The sequence below is a fragment of the Macaca mulatta genome, chromosome X (genome assembly GCF_049350105.2).
Source record: "Macaca mulatta isolate MMU2019108-1 chromosome X, T2T-MMU8v2.0, whole genome shotgun sequence".
Classification (NCBI taxonomy): domain Eukaryota; kingdom Metazoa; phylum Chordata; class Mammalia; order Primates; family Cercopithecidae; genus Macaca; species Macaca mulatta.
In genome coordinates this window covers 47,596,972-47,613,654 of record NC_133426.1, presented here as the reverse complement: position 1 = coordinate 47,613,654, position 16,683 = coordinate 47,596,972, and the positions used below count along the sequence as shown (strand labels likewise).

The following is a 16,683-nucleotide window of genomic DNA, read 5'->3' as shown; positions in this document are numbered from 1 at the left end:
TTCATCTTTTTCCTTATAGGTAAGACTTTGTCCCCCACTGAGCTTGTATGCAACCTCTGTCACATATATACTAACTTTTTTTTTTTTTTTTTTTTTTTTTTGAGACAGGGTCTCTGTCTGTTGCCCAAGCTGGAGTGCAGTGACACGATCTGGGCTCACTGCAGCCTCCGCCTCCTGGGTTCAAGCAATTCTCCCACCTCAGCCTCCCGAGTAGCTGGGATTACAGAGGCATCCCACTACGCCCAGCTAATTTTTGCATTTTTAGTAGAGACGGAGTTTCACCATGTTGGCCAGGCTGGTCTCGAACTCCTGACTTCAGGTGATCCACCCGCCTCAGCCTCCCAAAGTACTGGGATTACAGGCGTGAGCCACTGCGCCCGACCTATACTAACATTTCATATCTTTGCCCTGCATGTTCAGAACTGTCTTCTGTTCCATTGGCCACTTTCTGTAAACCTTTACCAAAACCATACTACCTTAACAGCAACTTTTCTCATTAATTCCTGGTGCCTGGTAGGACAGCAGCACCTCCTGACTGTTTTGTGACTATGTAGTAGAACTATGTTCTACTCTTGTCAGGGACAGAGAGAACAGGACTTCAGATGCCAGGAAGAAGACAGAGTCAAGGGTGGATAACAGAGGGCAGGCGGCAGAGGCATTAGACTCCCTGCAGGCCAGCTTGCCACTGGGTTTTCCCCTTTTGTTCCCCAGCTAACTGTATAGCATGGAGGGAATTTGTAGGGGCGGTACTTGGAAGCTTTGGTGGGAAGGTTTCCCAGCCTCCATCATGTGGTGGGAGACACGTGCTGGGAACTCTGGGACCAATGCCCTATCTATTCCCGTGCAGGTCGCAGACTGCCAGGAACTCTCTGAAGGCTGCTCAGCTCAACTGTGTCTAAGTAGTCACCACTGGGGTTGGGGAGACATAAGAAGACCCGTTAAGCAGTTTAACTTCCCTTCACCCCACCTTCCCTCTCCTGGTCACGTCTACCTGATCACGCAGACCTGGGGAAGGGCTGCTGTCCCAATGGGGAATGGCCCTCCCTTGCCACCGCCACTCAAGTGATATATGGTGCAGCAAGTATTTGTGGAGGGCTCACTATGTGACAGGTGGAGTCCAACCCCAAGGCCTTCTCTGGGCCCAGGAGTCACAGTCCCTGTGGAGTAAAGAAAGAAAAAGGGGCTCTGAGGTGTGAATGACCAGGGTCAGGTATGCGGGAGTTGTGTGAAGGAGAGAGGGCAGGAGTGAGTGAGGAATTGAAGGAGGGTGCAGGGGGGATATGTCACTGGGATGGGGAGTTTCTTTTGGGAGCCAATTTTATTGAGATATAGCAAATTCAGCAAAGGGTACATATCCTAAGTGTACAGCCCTTTGAGTGTTCACAAAGTGAACATACTCTTGTCACCTGCACCCAGATCAAGAAACAGAATGTGACCAGAATTCCAGCATGGCTAGAAGTTGGTGGCTGTTGGTGGGGCAGAGTGGCTCATGCCTGTAACTCCAGCCTTTTGGGAGGCCAAGGCCGGAGGATCGCTTGAACCCAGGAGTTTGAGACCAGCCTGGGCAACATGGCAAAACCTCGTCTCTACTAAAAATAGAAAAATTAGCCAGGCGTGGTGGCACGTGCCTGGAGTTCCAGCTACTTGAGAGGCTAGGCTGGGAGGATCACTTGAGCCAGGGAGGTCGAGGCTGCAGTGAGCCATGATCACCCTACTGCACTCAGCCTGGGCAACAGAGGGAGGCCCTGTCTTGAAAAAATTAAAAAGTTGGTGGTCTTCAAGGGGCTTGGGGCAGTGGTTGGGGGAGGTTGATGGGCTTAGGGAGGTTTATAAGTTTAAGGAAGGTGAAGAGTCCTGACTTCCATGGCTACTCACCATGGCTGAGTAAAAGTGTGGGTCCAAGGCAGGAAGCTGTCACATGTGAAGATTCAATAGTAGACCTCGGATCACCAGGGAAGGCACCCAAGTTTGTGGGTTCATGTTCTTCTTGCCAGTGCTTAGAGAAGCGCGTGTCCCCACAGAGATTGTGCGAGGTTGGGGTTCAGGTATGCAGCTCTGCCCAGGGAAGGGGAGACAGGGAAGCCCCTGGAGGTGGCTGAGTCACTGCACTGCTTCACATGCTTCTCATAGCTTCTACTCCTAGAAGAGTAGGGCAGTGCGGGCCAGGGAACAATAAAAGAGAATCACAAACCGAAAGGGAACCACGAGGAATGGGAACAGGAGCTGGAGCAGGGCTTGATAGTAGGGAACACGCCGGCGGAGTCTGAGGGCCCACACCTGTAATCCCAGCACTTTGGGAGGCTGCAGTGGAAGGATCGCTTGAGCCTAGGAGTTCCAGACCAGCCTGGGCAACATAGTGAAACGCTGTCTCTACAAAAAATTAGCTGGGCATGGTGGCATGTGCCTGTAGTCCCAGGTACTTGGGTGGCTGAGGTGGGAGGATCGCTTGAGCCCAGGAGGTTGAGGTTGTAGTGAACTATGATTGCACCACTGCACTCCAGCAGGGGCAACAGAGTGAGACTCTGTCTCAAAATAAATAAATAAATAAAACAAAATAAAATAAAATAAAACTTTTTTACAAAAGAGTAGGGAATATGTAGAAGGAGCAAAGGATAGGAAGTAGGTAATGGGGACAAGGAGCAGGGAATAGGAAGAAGTAGGGGAGCAAGAAGCAGGAAGAACAGGGGCGAGCCAGAACACAAAGGGGACGCCTGTGGCTGCGGGAGTCCCTGAGGGACTGACTCAAGGCCCTATCGCATCCTTTCCTATAGAAAGTCAGGAAGCCCTTTCTGGGCTCCTCCCTGAGCCCCTTCCAAGGATGCGCCCCTCTATCTCGCAGAGTGCAGATTTCTATCCCTCAAAGGGCCTGGAGGGACAGAGGCCATGCCCGGAGGACCAGTGTAGCATGACCATATGTCCCTTGGCTAGGACATGCTATGATCCCCAAGTCTCAAAGACTCAGAACACTATGGACTGGGGACAGAATTTGCTGTAGCGGGCTGAAGTTGGGAACATAGTATTGTGGGGCAGGGGTTCTTCGTGGGGAGAATGCCCCAGGGATGGGGACTTTTTGTTCCAGGGTGGTGCAGAGGGAGACCTGAGGGTGAGGAGTCCACACAGGGTGGGGACAGGTTGGCTGGCCTACCATTAGGAATCCCTAAAAGGGAACCTGTCCTCATGGTGTCGCCGCAGTTGTTGTGGGTGGGCGTGTAGATGGATCTAACCACAGTGCTCCTTATTATCAGGCGCTTCTATGAGCCACAGGTTCGGGACTCCACTAGGAACCTGGATTGTCTGTGAGGGGGAAAAGAGAGAGGGACACTGGGACTGAGGAGCGTTTATGGCGTAAAGAGCTGGGATCTCTGGGATCTTAGTATCGCATCAGTAGCTTTTGGGTCTCAGAGACCTACCCCATTCCTTCAGGCAGAGCAGGGTCAGGAGCTTGCATTTTGGTGAGGAGGCTGGTGTCGGGGAGAGATAGACATTAAATTATTGGTACTCATCATACACATTATTTCCAATATTGTATATTATTGTGCCTAATATCAAACATTGTTTGCAATATTATAAGTAATCACTAGTAAAGTTAAAAGTTATAGTTATCATAACTACTCCTAGTAACTAATGCTTGTAAGTGCTATATACCTAGCACCGTTCCAAGTACTTCACATATACAACCTCGTTTAATATGGACGTTGTCTCTATGAGTTCAGCCTTCTTTTTATCCCTGTCTTACAGATGCAGGAACTGAGGCTCAGAGAGGTAATATGATTGATTCAAGGACACAGAGCTAAGACATGGCAGGGGCAGGATTTGAATGCAGACATCTGGTTCCACGGTTCCTGCTTTTTTTTTTTTTTTTTTTATGAGATAGAGTCGAGCTCTGTTGCCCAGGCTGGAGTGCAGTGCCGCGATCTCAGCTCACTGCAAGCTCCACCTCCTGAGTTCATGCCATTCTCCTGCCTCAGCCTCCTGAGTAGCTGGGACTACAGGTCCCGCCACCACATCCCGCTAATTTTTTTTTTTTTTTTTTTTTTTGTATTTTTAGTAGAGATGGGGTTTCACCTTGTTAGCCAGGATGGTCTCGATCTCCTGACCTTGTGATCCACCCGTCTTGGCCTCCCAAAGTGCTGGGATTACAGGCGTGAGCCACCGTGCCAGGCCTTTTTTCTTTCTTTCTTTCTTTTTTTTTTTTTTTTTTTTGAGACAGAGTCTTGCTCTATCCACCAGACTGGAGTGCAGTAGCATGATCTCAGCTCACTGCAGCTTCCGCCTCCTGGGTTCAAGCAATTCTTGTGCCTCAGCCTCCCAAGTAACTGGAACCACAGGCATGCACCACCACAGCCGGCTAATTTTTATATATTTAGGAGAGATGGAAACCATGTTGGCCAGGCTGGGCTTGAACCCCTGACCTCGCAATCTGCCCGCCTCGGCCTCCCAAAGTACTGGTATTACAGGCATTAGCCACTGTGCCAGGCCCATTTCCTGTGTTTTGACCCCCCAAAAAATATCCAAGGGGCAAAGACACCCCGTAAACATCCTCCAACCCCATCACAAGCCTCTGAAAGATTCTGGGCCAGGACTGTGACGCGCATGTTTAAGGGAGAAGGACTGAGGCTCAGGTGAGAGAAGGACTGGCCCCCAGGCTCCCCACTGAGCTGGGTCCCATGCTGCATACCACACATGGCTGTGACCCCTACAAGCTTCCTCTCAGCTGTCACAGAGTCTCTCCCAAACAGAGATCCACCCACAGACACCCCGAATGCTGGGGATGGAGGATGCTCATTTGACCCATTTTAATAGATGTTCTACAAGAGCAATGGGGAATGTAATGAGCCCAGGGCTACGGATCCTGCCAGGAGCTCATGCCAGGTCTCTGGGGGAGGTCGCCTCGTCTGCTCTTCTAGACTCTGTGTCCCCTGAGGCACCAGTCCTCCCTGTCCGTGTTGCATTGCACTTGGCGAAGGGCTGACCTGCAAGGCAGACAGGTCGGCAGAACGACCTCCACACTGGGTTCCATCCTTCCCCTGCTACTTCACCTTCCCCTCAGGGATTGGAAGAGGTGAGGACTTAGGAAATGGGCCCTGAGGCTAGGGAGCAGCTTAAGAGTGCAGGTAGCTGACACTAAGTTTTGGTGAATTGCCAGGAGCTGTCAGACTCTTGCAGGCAGCTGAGGGAACATTGACAAGGTCACCAGGGATGAACCAGGGCCCGGGCCCTTCCCTTACAGTTGTGCCCATCAGCAAAGGCTGCGGTTGGCCCCCTTCAGTAGACAAGGTTCAGACCCTCCAAGGGCGTAACCAAGGTGTAGATGTTGATACAGAAATTGTTGCTGCGTGCGCATTCCCTGCTCAAGTGGCTAAGTATTGTGTGTTCAAAATCTGCCCATTCCCATCTGGGACATAATTTGGGCCGTCGGGTAACCTCCCAGGAGTGTAAAAGGTTCTGGGACAGGACCACAGAAGATCCAGGGGGCTGTGCTTGGTAACCTAGGATGCCCTGGAGGAGACCTGGGTTCTTACTGGTAAGAGCAGTGGGTACTGTGATGAGAGGGAATTTGGGGGTCCTTTACCGAAGGAGATATATTGGGGCCCTTTTCAAGCAGGTTCAGGTCAGGAGGACACAGGTGCTCCATTGAATGTTTGTACCAGTCTGGAATTCTAGTTCCCAAGGGCCTCACTTGAGTCAAGACCTTTGGAGTATGAGAGGCAGGAGCCAGAGACTGGACCCTGCTGTGGGAGTAGGAAGGCCTCGGAGAGGAGTATTTGGAGGGCCTCTCACTCAGTTTTTCTAGAGGAAGGATGATCCAGAAAGGTGAGGGTCGAGTCTAGAGACCCTAGTTTAGGTGAGGGGACAGTTGGGTTGAGGGAGGTGTGTGCAGGGTATGGGCCAGCATATCTGGCTGGTCTTGATTTTGAACCCTACGTGCATTTCATTGCTGTCAGTATTTCCTTCCAAGTTGGAGGAGTGAGGGGAGAAGTAGGGGAGGGAGGAGGGCAGAGCTTGGGGATTTTTAGCTCATACCTTCTCTCCATCCCACCTCTCCTCTGCCCCAAACAGCCCCTTCCAAGGAATTTCCTGCAGCCGTGGCTGGGGAGCCAGGGTCACCCCTTCTTCCCAAGTCCCCAGCTGGGTTGCTGTGGGACTCTGGGTGCCCTGGGTCCCCTTTCAGGCTCATGGTACAAAACCTGAGGGTGGGGACAGTAACACCCACATGTTTGGATGGGGCATCCTCACTGGACAACATCAGGACTGTGCTTGAGGCAATGAGAGCCATTTGCCAATTGGTAGGGCATTTGTCAATGACTTTGTCAGCTGGCAAGATGTGTGAATGGGGAATTCCCAATAAGGCAGTGATGTGTCAGCTGTGGGAGAATTTATAACTAGAAAGCCCTGGGCAAATAGCAATTGGAAATCAGTATAGGAAAATGTTTTAAAGTATTGACTGGAGAAATTATTCAAAGGTTACGGTTGATAATGCAGGTTCAGTGACCATTACTGCTGTTGCAGATCATCAGTGCTAATGCCAATGTCGAGAATTACTACCAGTACGTCAGAATTTAAGTAAAATATAAAAACCCAACATTTGGCATCCCTCATCCCCACTGGTCCCAGGGTGCTCACACCAGGTCATCAGCAACATGGGTTTGTTCCCAGGCACTACACGGAAACAGTGTCTGCTGGGTGGTAACTCTTTATTTCATTGTCTAGAAGAAAGATGGGAGTGGGAACAGGGTGGACGCTGCGCAGGCTTCAGCTTCCACTCCGGCAGGATTCAGGCCATCCGGGTCCGCAGGGACTGCCAGGTGCACAGCCCTGGCTCCCGAGGCAGGCAGGCAAGGTGACGGGACTGGAAGCCCTTTTCAGAGCCTTGGAGGAGCTGGTCCGTCCACAAGCAATGAGTGCCACTCTGCAGTTTGCAGGGGATGGATAAACAGGGAAACACCTGGAAGGGAGGAGGGAGACATCTCTGAGGGTTTCTCCCTGCCTCCCCCATGGAGCAGAACTTCCTCTCCTCAGCTTTCAACACTGAGCCGCTGGGGAGACTTGCTCTCACCCCACCTAAGTACATACCCCAGGACAGCCCCTCCCATTGAGGGAAATGTCACTGGGTCCTGCAAGGTAACAGTAAGCCAGTAAATCAGTGTCCTGGAATGGTGGCTGGGGAATAGGCCCTGGGGGTCAGTCAGGTAGGTCCCCTGAGGAATTGTCCCAAAGGACAAGGAAAAACTGACAGTAGTAAGGGGCCCCACCCAGTTGGCGGCTAAGGAGTTTAAGCACAGGAATAGCCAGTGGGGCTCCAAGATAGTCATTGGGCTCAGAGGCCATCAGGAGCCATCAGGGAACAGGCTTGGACTAGCCAGGAGGTCAATGTAACACCCTCTGGTGTCTGGAATAGTCAGAGCTGCAGAGCAACAAGCAGACGTGCTGAGGAAGGGTCAGTGGGATTAGGGAACAGCACTTTGGGTTCTTGGAGAACATTCTGGGGAACGAAGAAACAATCCCAGGGGCTCAGGAACGGAGAGTGGGATTACAGAATAGTAACAAGGGAGAGTTAGAGGGACCAGGGACAGGCGATCACACGGTATTGGACACAGGGCAAGGGAGCAGCCAGAATTTGTAAGGGAGCAGTCTCGGGCTTGGGGAAATAGCAAGAGAGATCAGGGACAACCCTTAGGGTTTGGGAGCAGCCACAGGGACACAGAATAGCCAGAGGGAGCAAGGAACAAGCCCACGATTTAGGGAAGGGCCGCGGAAGGATCTCCCGTTGGAGGTCAGGGTCCAGGTACTCACTGTGCATTCCTCACAGCCAACAGTGTAGGTCTTGGTGAAGCCCCGGCGCTGAGCTAAGCTCAGACTGTTCCAGGGAGCCACGAAACTGCAGGTGGTGATGTGCAAGAGTCCGTCCTGCAGTTTTCCTAAGGAGAAAGCGGGGGTAACCGACAAGCAGCTTTTGATTGGCTGAGCCGCCAGGCTAGCAAAGGCCCGGCCTTCTGATAGGCTGAAATTGGGATGGTACCCATTTCCAGTGGAACCATTCCCATCAGAGCCTCGCCCCCTCGCTGTTGCTAGGCCGCGCCCCAGGGACTGGTTGGCGTGGCACAGGGCGCGGGGACGGTGCCTCACCAGCAATGAGAAACTCCTCGCTGCGGTTGTGGGACCTGTGGAAGTATCCGCAGACACTCTCCATGGCGGGGGTGTAGACGAACCGGATGTCAGCGGCATCCCCTAAGGCCTGGAACCCTTTATACATCTGTTGATGGATGAGGGGAAGTGTCTCTTTTACTGACATAATCCTCCCACTCCAGGTTCTTCCCTGAAGTCACATAGCATCCCAAGATCACAGCCAACTTTCTTGCACCAACCAGTGGCCAGAAGTTTCTGTTTTGACCAGGAGGAAGATGTTAGAAAATGCTGGGAAAGGGGCGGGAGCAGGGGATACCTTGGTCATCTTGATCTCATAACGCTGGTATAAGGTGGTCTGGTTGACTTCTGGTGTCCCCACGAACTTGGCCCTGATGACTGCAGGAGAGGAGGGAAATATGAGTCAAATGGACTGCATGAGCCAATAAAAATAAGATCATCATCATCATAATACCAGCAACGTGCATACATAAATAGGGGTTATTGGATGCCAGACAGCACACTAAGTGATTTACACATTTGTTTATTGATTCATCTGTATGTTGAGTGTCTCTCTTCGCCAGGCACTGCTTAAGCCATTTTCATATATTCATTTGTTCATTTACTCCTCAAATATTTGGGAGTGCCCAGACATTCCCACTGGCCCATGCTATATTCAGTGTTGAGCCCAATCTCTCTCCCAGACAGCAAGATCCCATTGCAGTGGTTCCTGTACCCATCACCATTGTCCTGAATATGGTCTTCCTTACTGTGCTATAACAACTATCACCGAATATTTTTCTCTTTAACAGGAAATCAGGAGTACTAAGGGGCAGGGGTTAAAATTTTAAACAAGATGGCCAGGGAAGGCCATCCTGAGAAGGTGACATTTGAGGCAGCCACCCATGTGGATACCTGGGGGGAAAGTGTACCAGGCAGAGGGAGCAGCCAGCACACAGGTCCTGTGGTGGGCTTGGGCACGGAGTACTCAAGAAAGTGTGAGGATGCCAATGTGGCTAAAGCAGAGGAAGAGCAGGGGGCGAGTGGAATCATTCTAGAGGTAAGTGCCATCGTGAGCCCCACCGGACTGAGAGGGAAACCAAGGCAGAGTGTGTGGGCTGAGTGGGGTGAGGACTCACCGAGGTCGGAATTGCAGAAGGCCGTCTGTGGGTGGGGTAGGACACAGGTGCAGGCCCTGCTGGGGGCTATCAGCCACAGCAACAACAGGATGCCGGAAGCCAGGGGCTCAAAGGGGGCCATGGTGGGTTCTGTGGGGAAGAGGGATGTCAGGCAGGCCCCAGCCCAGCTGATCTGCTGACCTGGGCAGGTCATCCACCCCATCCTGCCCCGGCGCAGCCTATGGGGGGATTAGGGGACTGGATTTGGGCTTCAGGGGTTGGGAAGCTTGGGGATTTTAAGGGGATTGGGGAGCCCAGAGGAATTTAGGGTTTAGAGAGTTGGGAAAGTTTAAATTATTGAGGGACTGAGTTGCGGGGTTATGGAGCTGTGGCACTTGGGGGAGAAGGGAGCTAAGGAAGTTTGAGGAATGAGGGGATTGGGGAATTCTGGAGGTTGAGGAGTTTGGGGGTGAGGAATTTGGGATTGGGGGCTGGAGGGGTTTGGAGGAGGCAGAGTTTAGGGGTTGTGTGTATTAAGAGATATAGGGGGCTGGGGGAATTTAGGGAGGTTGAGGAATTTGGAGGAGGTTGGGGATTTGGGGAGCTGGGGGAGTTTGGAGGTTGAAGGGGTTGGGGGAATTTGGGGGCTTAAGGCAATGGTGATACTTGAGGAATCTGAGGGCAAAAGAAGTTTGGGAGCTGGGGAGCTGGGAAACTGGGGATTGGGGAGATGGGGGAGTTCAGGGAGCTGCAGGGGTTAGCGGTGGGGATTTAGGAGGCGATGAGGGAAAGTGCTGGATGAAGGGATTTGCGGGGGATTTGGAAAGCATTTGTGATACTAGGGGGTCATGGGTTTGGGAGAGTTGGGGATGGATGTCAGGGGTTCTAGGGAGTTTGGAGCCTCAGGGTTGGGAAAGCGGTTCCAGCCTCCGACCCTCTTCCCCCTAGACTAGCCCAGGATCCTGGTACCCGCAGGCCAAGCTGAGTAGACAGGCATCTAGCACGGGAGTGCACGGGCCTGGTGGCCAGCACCCAAGCTGCGGCCCAGCCCCGGTTCCTGCTGGGCCATCCCGGGCCCTGCTTACCTCTCGTGTCTCTCTGGGCACTGGATCTGCGGCGATGGCGGCAGGGCCTGAGCGCTAGAGGATAAATGTCCACGCTAGGGGCGGGGGTGGCAGCGGGTGCGGAAACCACAGGCCTCCAGGCTTCCTGGATGCATTACTCATCCACCCACCATCAGTGCAGAAGCCAAGGGGCGGGCCGACGAAAGGAGATACACCCTCCTCCTCTCCCACCCCCCTCCTCTCCCTCTCCCTGGGCCTCGCCCGGGCCAGCCCCCTCCCCCACCTCCACGTCAGTCACTATTCCTTCCAAGGCGCCTCAGCGGAGAGCTTAGAGGCCGCATTCCCCCCAGCCCAGTCCCCTAAAGTCTCCAGAATCTATCCAATCACCCACATCCCCCAAGCTCCCTATGGCTCAAACCCAAATGAGTTCAGCCCTTCAACATTTATTGTGCATCTACTGTGTGCCAAGCACACAAAAATCCCTTGTTTTGTATGTCTGACATGCTGGTGAGGGGTGGCAGAGAGGAAACAAATTAAATAGCAGCAGTGGAGGGAGATAAGGCAGGTGAATGGGGAGGAACACAAAATGGGGAAACTGAGGCATGGAGTGGTTAAGTGACTTATCCAGGATCATAGAGTCAGTACATGGCAGAACTGAGACTGGAACTCAGGTGGCCAGGAACCAAAGCCAGGGTCTCAAAAAACACAGGCAAATAGCCGGCATTTATATAGCACCGACTGTATACCAGGCACTCAGCATAGTTTATCTCACTCAGAGCTCACAACAAATCTCTGAGATGGGTACCAGTTATTATTCCCATTTTACAGATGAGGAAATACGGGGTATAGAGGAACTGAAGAATTTTCCCAAGATCACAGGACATGGCCAGGATTCGAACTGAGGCTACCTGGCACCAGGATCGTAACTCAGGAGTGGCACCATCCTAGCAAGCAGGGAATGGTGCGGGTGAATGAATGAGCATTGGGAAGGGGGTGGCCATGAATGAAGGTGAAAGAAACAAGTGAGTGGGTCAGTAGAAAACTAGTCCCCACCCCATCCTGCCCTGCCCCTTCCCCACGGACCTATACCCCTGGTGGAGGGTGGGGTGGGGCAATCCTTGCCCACCAGCTTTTTGACAGTGCAGGAATCTTCCCTGGGGTTCTGATTAACACCCTTAATTCGAGGAGGATAGATCAATAATAATAATTGTAGTGATGATGGCAGCCGCTTATTGAGCACTTTCTGTATACTACGTGCTAAAGTATTTGTATAAATTATCTCATTCACTCGCCATACTCCCTTGCTAATTAAGTTTGATTAACTCAGGGATATTAGCCTAATAACAAGAACACAACAAAAACTACCAGCAGCCCCTACGGAGTGCTTACTGCGTATCCAGCACTGTTCTGGGTGGGAGGAAGGTGAGGAATAAGAAATTGCCTAATGGGTACAATGTACACTATTTGGTTGATGGGGACACTAAAAGCCCAGACTTCACCACTATGTAATATATACATGTCACAAAACTGCAGCTGTACCCTCTAAATCTAAATTTTTTTTTTTTTTTTTTTTTTTTTTGATGAAGTCTCGCTCTGTCACCCAGGCTGGAGTGCAGTGGTGCGATCTCAGCTCACTGCAACCTCCGCCTCCAGGGTTCAAGAGATTCTCCTGTCTCAGCCTCCTAAGTAGCTGGGATTACAGCCACACCACCACCACCCCCAGCTAATTTTTGTAGTTTTAGTAGAGATGAGGGTTTTACCATATTGGTCAGGCTGATCTTGAACTCCTGACCTCAGGTGATCCACCCGCCTCAGCCTCCCAAAGTGTTGGGATTACAGGCATGAGCCACCGCACCCAGCCTTCTAAATCTTTTTTTTTTTTTTTTTGAGACAGAGTTTTGATCTTGTTGCCCAGGCTGGAGTGCAATGGCAAGATCTCGGCTCACTGCAACCTCCACCTCCTGGGTTCAAGCAATTTCAAACAATTCTCCTGCCTCAGCGTCCTCAGTAGCTGGGATTACAGGCATACGCCACCACGCCTGGCTAATTTTTGTATTTTTAGTAGAGACAGACCATGTTGGCCAGGCTGGTCTCAAACTCCTGACCTCAGGTGATCCGCCCACCTCAGCCTCCCAAAGTGCTGGGATTACAGGCGTGAGCCACCGCATCCAGCCTACATCTATTTTTTAAGAAAGCACTTGGCCGGGCATGGTGGCTCACACCTGTAATCCCAGCACTTTGGGAGGCCGAGGCAGGCAGATCGCTTGAGCTCAGGAATTCAAGACCAGTCTGGGTCTTGTTGAAATCCTGTATCTATTTAAAAAAAAAAAAAAAAAAAAAAAAGCACTGTTCTAAAGTCTTTTTACAGACATTATCTCATGTAGTCAATCCCGATTGCCTCTTTGTTCATTAATGTTAGTTAAGGAAGAGATGTTAAGTCAATAATAACAACAGTACCCAACACTTCTTGAGGATCGAGGCTTACTATGTGCTCGATACCATGTAGAGCATTTTTCCCAAAATAACTAACTTATTTCTCACAATATCCCTGTGAGTTAGATATAGCTCATGTTCTCATTATACAGATGAGGAAACTTAGACACAAAAGGGCTGAGTGACCTACCCAGGAATGAGAATGAAGAAATGGCTCTGTTGTGGGGAGTTCGGGGGGGGACAAAAACAGGGAGGAAGGGAAGTAAACCAAACAAATCTGTAGGAGCTGATTGTGAAAGTGGGACAGTGAGAGTGAATGAGACGGGGCTGAGTAACCTGGTGCCTCCGAGGGAGAAGTGAGGGCAGGGAAAGTCCTGCCTTGGCCCCTCACTGACTCTGGTTCTGACGCCAACTCTTTGAAACCTGAGTCAGCACAGAGTTTTGCCGACTGTTTACATGAGGAATCGTGTGGATCTGGTTATTGTGCGGTTTTGAAATGCAGAGTGGGAGGGGTGTTCATGGAGGGGTGTGTGACCATGTGGGAAGCTGGATGGGTGTGGAGGACCATGGGGGTTCAGGGGGCATGTGCAAACTGGACACCTGACAATGCCCACAGCATACCAGGTGCTTGGGTCTCATTGTGCTCTTTGTGCAGATGGGGAAACTGAGGCTCAGAGAGGGGTGTCCTTCATGGCCTTAGGAAGAGGAAAGGCCAAGATTCAGACCTAGGGCTTTCCAGGAGCTCCCAGAGTCAGAGTTCAAAGCACTCTGCACGCACACATGTATGGGCACACACACATATACAGAGCGTTGTGCTCAGGTTCAAGTCCAGAGGAAACAAAGACAGTCAAGGAAAAGAGGCACCTAGAAACCTCAGGGTTGTTGGGGGAGGTATGGGTGTGTACGCACAGCTCTCTGGTGTGTTGTGTGTCCATTGCTAAGAGTCGAGCGTGTGCCTGCGTGTTTTGTGTGTTGCTTCTGGGAGTTATCTACCAGCCTCGGCAAAGCAGGTCTGGGTTGCATATATAACTATGAGTGCATTATGCACTTCTGTGTGCTGTGTGCACGCCTGGGTGGTACTGTATACATCCGCCTCGGCATCATTTCCCTGGCCTGCTGCCCAGAGACGCCCCAAACCCCCGTCCCAACAACGTGCCTCTCAGCCCACCTCATAATGACGCCAGTCATTTGGGAAATGAGGAAGGGGGGGTTGCAGAGGGAGGCCTGAAGTTCAATCGGTCACCCTGAGTCTGCGGGCTTCCTGTGCCTGTCGGGAACTGGGAACCACCACCGCCCCAGCAGCCCCTCCGGGAATGCCATCTCTCTACCTTGTCAGCGAGAGGGAGGGTCACCAGAGGGGCACTGTGCAGCTGCGCTGTGGGGGTGAGGCGGGGAGCAGGGAGCCTGGGGCCGTCCAACCTGGTTTCCTCTACCTCATCCGGGAGCGGGGGAGACTTGAGGTATCCCTCTCGCCTGAATGTGTGACTGTGTGTGTGTTGGGGTGGGGATGCCCAGGAATGTTTTCTGCAAACTGAGTTGTGGGTGTCTCTGGTTGTGTGTAGCCTCTCTGTATTGTATATGTGGCAAGGCATGTTGTGTGTGTGTCTAGATATACTTTTTGTGTGCCCAGGAATGTGGCGTGGGTTGTTACGGGTCCCAGTGGTGATGTGAGTACCTAGAAGTGCATACACCTCTGTGTGTTGTGTAGGACCTTATTTGCTGTGCATTTGCCTAGGGGTGTTGTATGTGCGCCTGTGTGTTGAGTACATGCCCGGTTTTGTGGAGTGTGCCTGTGGAGTTGTGTGTGTCTCTTGATTGCACGGGTAATCTTTTGTGTTGTGTGTGTTCCCCTGACAGTGATGTGGGTTTGCGTGAGGGGAGGGAATCTGGGTGTGTGCCCAAAAGTATTGATAGTGTGCTTAAGGGTGTCGAGTGTGTGCTGCCCAGGAGTGCTGGCTGCTGACCCACGCTATGGGCACCTGGCTGGCTGAATGACTGTGTGGGTGTCTGTGCTGCCCCAGAGCTACATGTGCTTTGAGCCTGTGTTGGCCGTCAATCTCAATGTGCACTGGCATCTCTGGGTTTGGCGATGTACATCTGAGTTCCAAGGGCTCATGCCTCTCAGTAGTTTATGTGTGCAGGTGAGGCTTACATACAAGGTTGGGCTGAGGGGTTCAGTCACTACATGCTCATCCCCCCACCCCACACACGCTTGCCTCACTATCATCCATCCACTGTAAAAACAAACTTTCTTTTTACCGGAACAGTCCCCCACGCTCATGCCATGCCTCTGGCCGGGAAAGCAGGGGCGGGACATCTGGAACTTGGTGGTGGGGTGGAGGGAGGGACAGACAGACAGGGCTCTGGGTTCAATTCTGGGCCCGGAGGTGGAGACACTGTGTGACCCCCCAGCTGCTGCCTGCCTGTCTCTGACCCATGTGTCCTGGGAAGTGGCTCATAATGCAGTTCCCACTGGCCGGGATCCCCTCAGTACCACCCCACCCCTGGAGGTCACCCTTTCTGCCCTGACCATGTGTCCTCTGCCTTTTTCCCACCAGCTCAGCAGCACAACATACCCTGTGGTTGTGAAGATGGGGCACGCACACTCTGGGATGGGCAAGGTGAGTCTCTGGCTGGGCTGCGCATAGGTAGATGTGTATTTGTGCAGTGCACACCAGTCATTCTGTGTGATCGTGTGTCCTGGGGTGTCATTATCTATCAAGTTGGTGCAAAAGTAATTGCAGGTTTTGCCAGTTCTTATGGTAAAAACCACAATTACTTTTGCACCAACCTAATAGATTTTTGTTTTCTCACATTCAGCTGACCTCATCGACCCCTTTTTCCTCCTGCATTCAGCCAATTTTGTGTGTATTTTGCTTCTGTCTCCAGCATTGTGTCTGTGTGTACATGTATGCCTGTGCTGAACACACATGATGTGGTATGATCTTTTGTGTTCCAAAGTCTCGGGGTCCTGTGTGCTTTACATCCATCTGATTTTGTCTGTGTGTATGTGGAAAGTAGACCTGTAATTTGTTTGTGTCCAAGTTTCTGTATCTTTGCATGTTGTGTGTACAACTGATTTTGTGTCTGGATGCCTATATTAGTATATTGTATATACACAGTTTTTTCACAGCTTTAGTGAGGGATAATTCACACACCCTACAACTCAGCCATTTAAAGTAGACAATTCAATACTTTTTGGTATGATCAGTGTTCTACACACCCAACTTTGTGTCTGTGTGTACACGTACAAAACAGGAGACGCACGATCATGCCTGCTTGAGCGCCTTGGCATGTCCACCTAATTTTTGTGTACTCACCTCACCTGTGTGTCATGTGTACATGCTCCCCCAGGCACCCCCACTCCCCACAGCTGCCCTATCCTGACCAGGCCCTGATCCTTGCCCTCACGTCCACAGGTCAAGGTTGACAACCAGCATGACTTCCAGGACATCGCAAGTGTTGTGGCACTGACCAAGACGTATGCCACTGCCGAGCCCTTCATCGATGCCAAATATGACGTGCGTGTCCAGAAGATTGGGCAGAACTACAAGGCCTACATGTGAGTGGAGAAACTGAGGCCCCGGGAGGGGTCCCCTGCCTTGCCCCATGCAGCCGAGGTGCCTCTGAGCCTCTGTCCCCTTGTTCCCCAGGAGGACGTCAGTGTCAGGGAACTGGAAGACCAACACTGGCTCTGCGATGCTGGAGCAGATCGCCATGTCTGACAGGTGGGCAGCCCAAACTCAGGGTGTGAGGGGAAGGGTGGGTGGGAGCGCAGCAGCTCAGGTCAGAGACTGACAGGCTTCCCCGACCTTTGTCTTGGCAGATACAAGCTGTGGGTGGACACATGCTCAGAGATTTTTGGGGGACTGGACATCTGCGCAGTGGAAGCACTACATGGCAAGGACGGAAGGGATCACATCATTGAGGTGGGAGCACCCAGG

General features: G+C 51.8%; 2 protein-coding genes across 4 annotated transcripts in view; one reads left to right on the top strand and one right to left on the bottom strand.

Annotated features, from left to right (window-relative positions):
• SYN1 (synapsin I) overlaps window positions 1-16,683 on the top strand; it is a 50,199-nt gene that overhangs the window by 29,344 nt on the left and 4,172 nt on the right. For all 3 annotated transcript variants that reach the window (XM_015127296.3, XM_028842222.2, XM_015127295.3), the window contains exons 6-9: window positions 15,298-15,360; window positions 16,159-16,301; window positions 16,393-16,467; window positions 16,566-16,668. In XM_015127296.3, coding sequence (XP_014982782.1) covers window positions 15,298-15,360; window positions 16,159-16,301; window positions 16,393-16,467; window positions 16,566-16,668 — 384 coding nt within the window. The remainder of the gene's footprint in view (window positions 1-15,297; window positions 15,361-16,158; window positions 16,302-16,392; window positions 16,468-16,565; window positions 16,669-16,683) is intronic.
• On the bottom strand, window positions 6,678-10,379 carry TIMP1 (TIMP metallopeptidase inhibitor 1). The gene is made up of 6 exons (NM_001032939.1): window positions 10,328-10,379; window positions 9,264-9,392; window positions 8,444-8,523; window positions 8,128-8,254; window positions 7,795-7,919; window positions 6,678-6,946 (listed from the first exon to the last, which is right to left on the bottom strand). Exons 2-6 carry the CDS (start codon window positions 9,382-9,384, stop codon window positions 6,776-6,778), a joined length of 624 nt encoding a protein of 207 aa, NP_001028111.1. The 5' UTR covers window positions 9,385-9,392; window positions 10,328-10,379; the 3' UTR covers window positions 6,678-6,775.

Bases quoted from the DNA above. Each gene is read 5' to 3' on its own strand.
- TIMP1 (NM_001032939.1), bottom strand. From the start codon at position 9,384: ATGGCCCCCTTTGAGCCCCTGGCTTCCGGCATCCTGTTGTTGCTGTGG. The intron at 8,524-9,263 runs GTGAGTCCTCAC...CCTCTCCTGCAG, and splicing joins CTTCTGCAATTCCGACCTCG to TCATCAGGGCCAAGTTCGTG. The intron at 7,920-8,127 runs GTGAGGCACCGT...CTTTCTCCTTAG, and splicing joins CGAGGAGTTTCTCATTGCTG to GAAAACTGCAGGACGGACTC.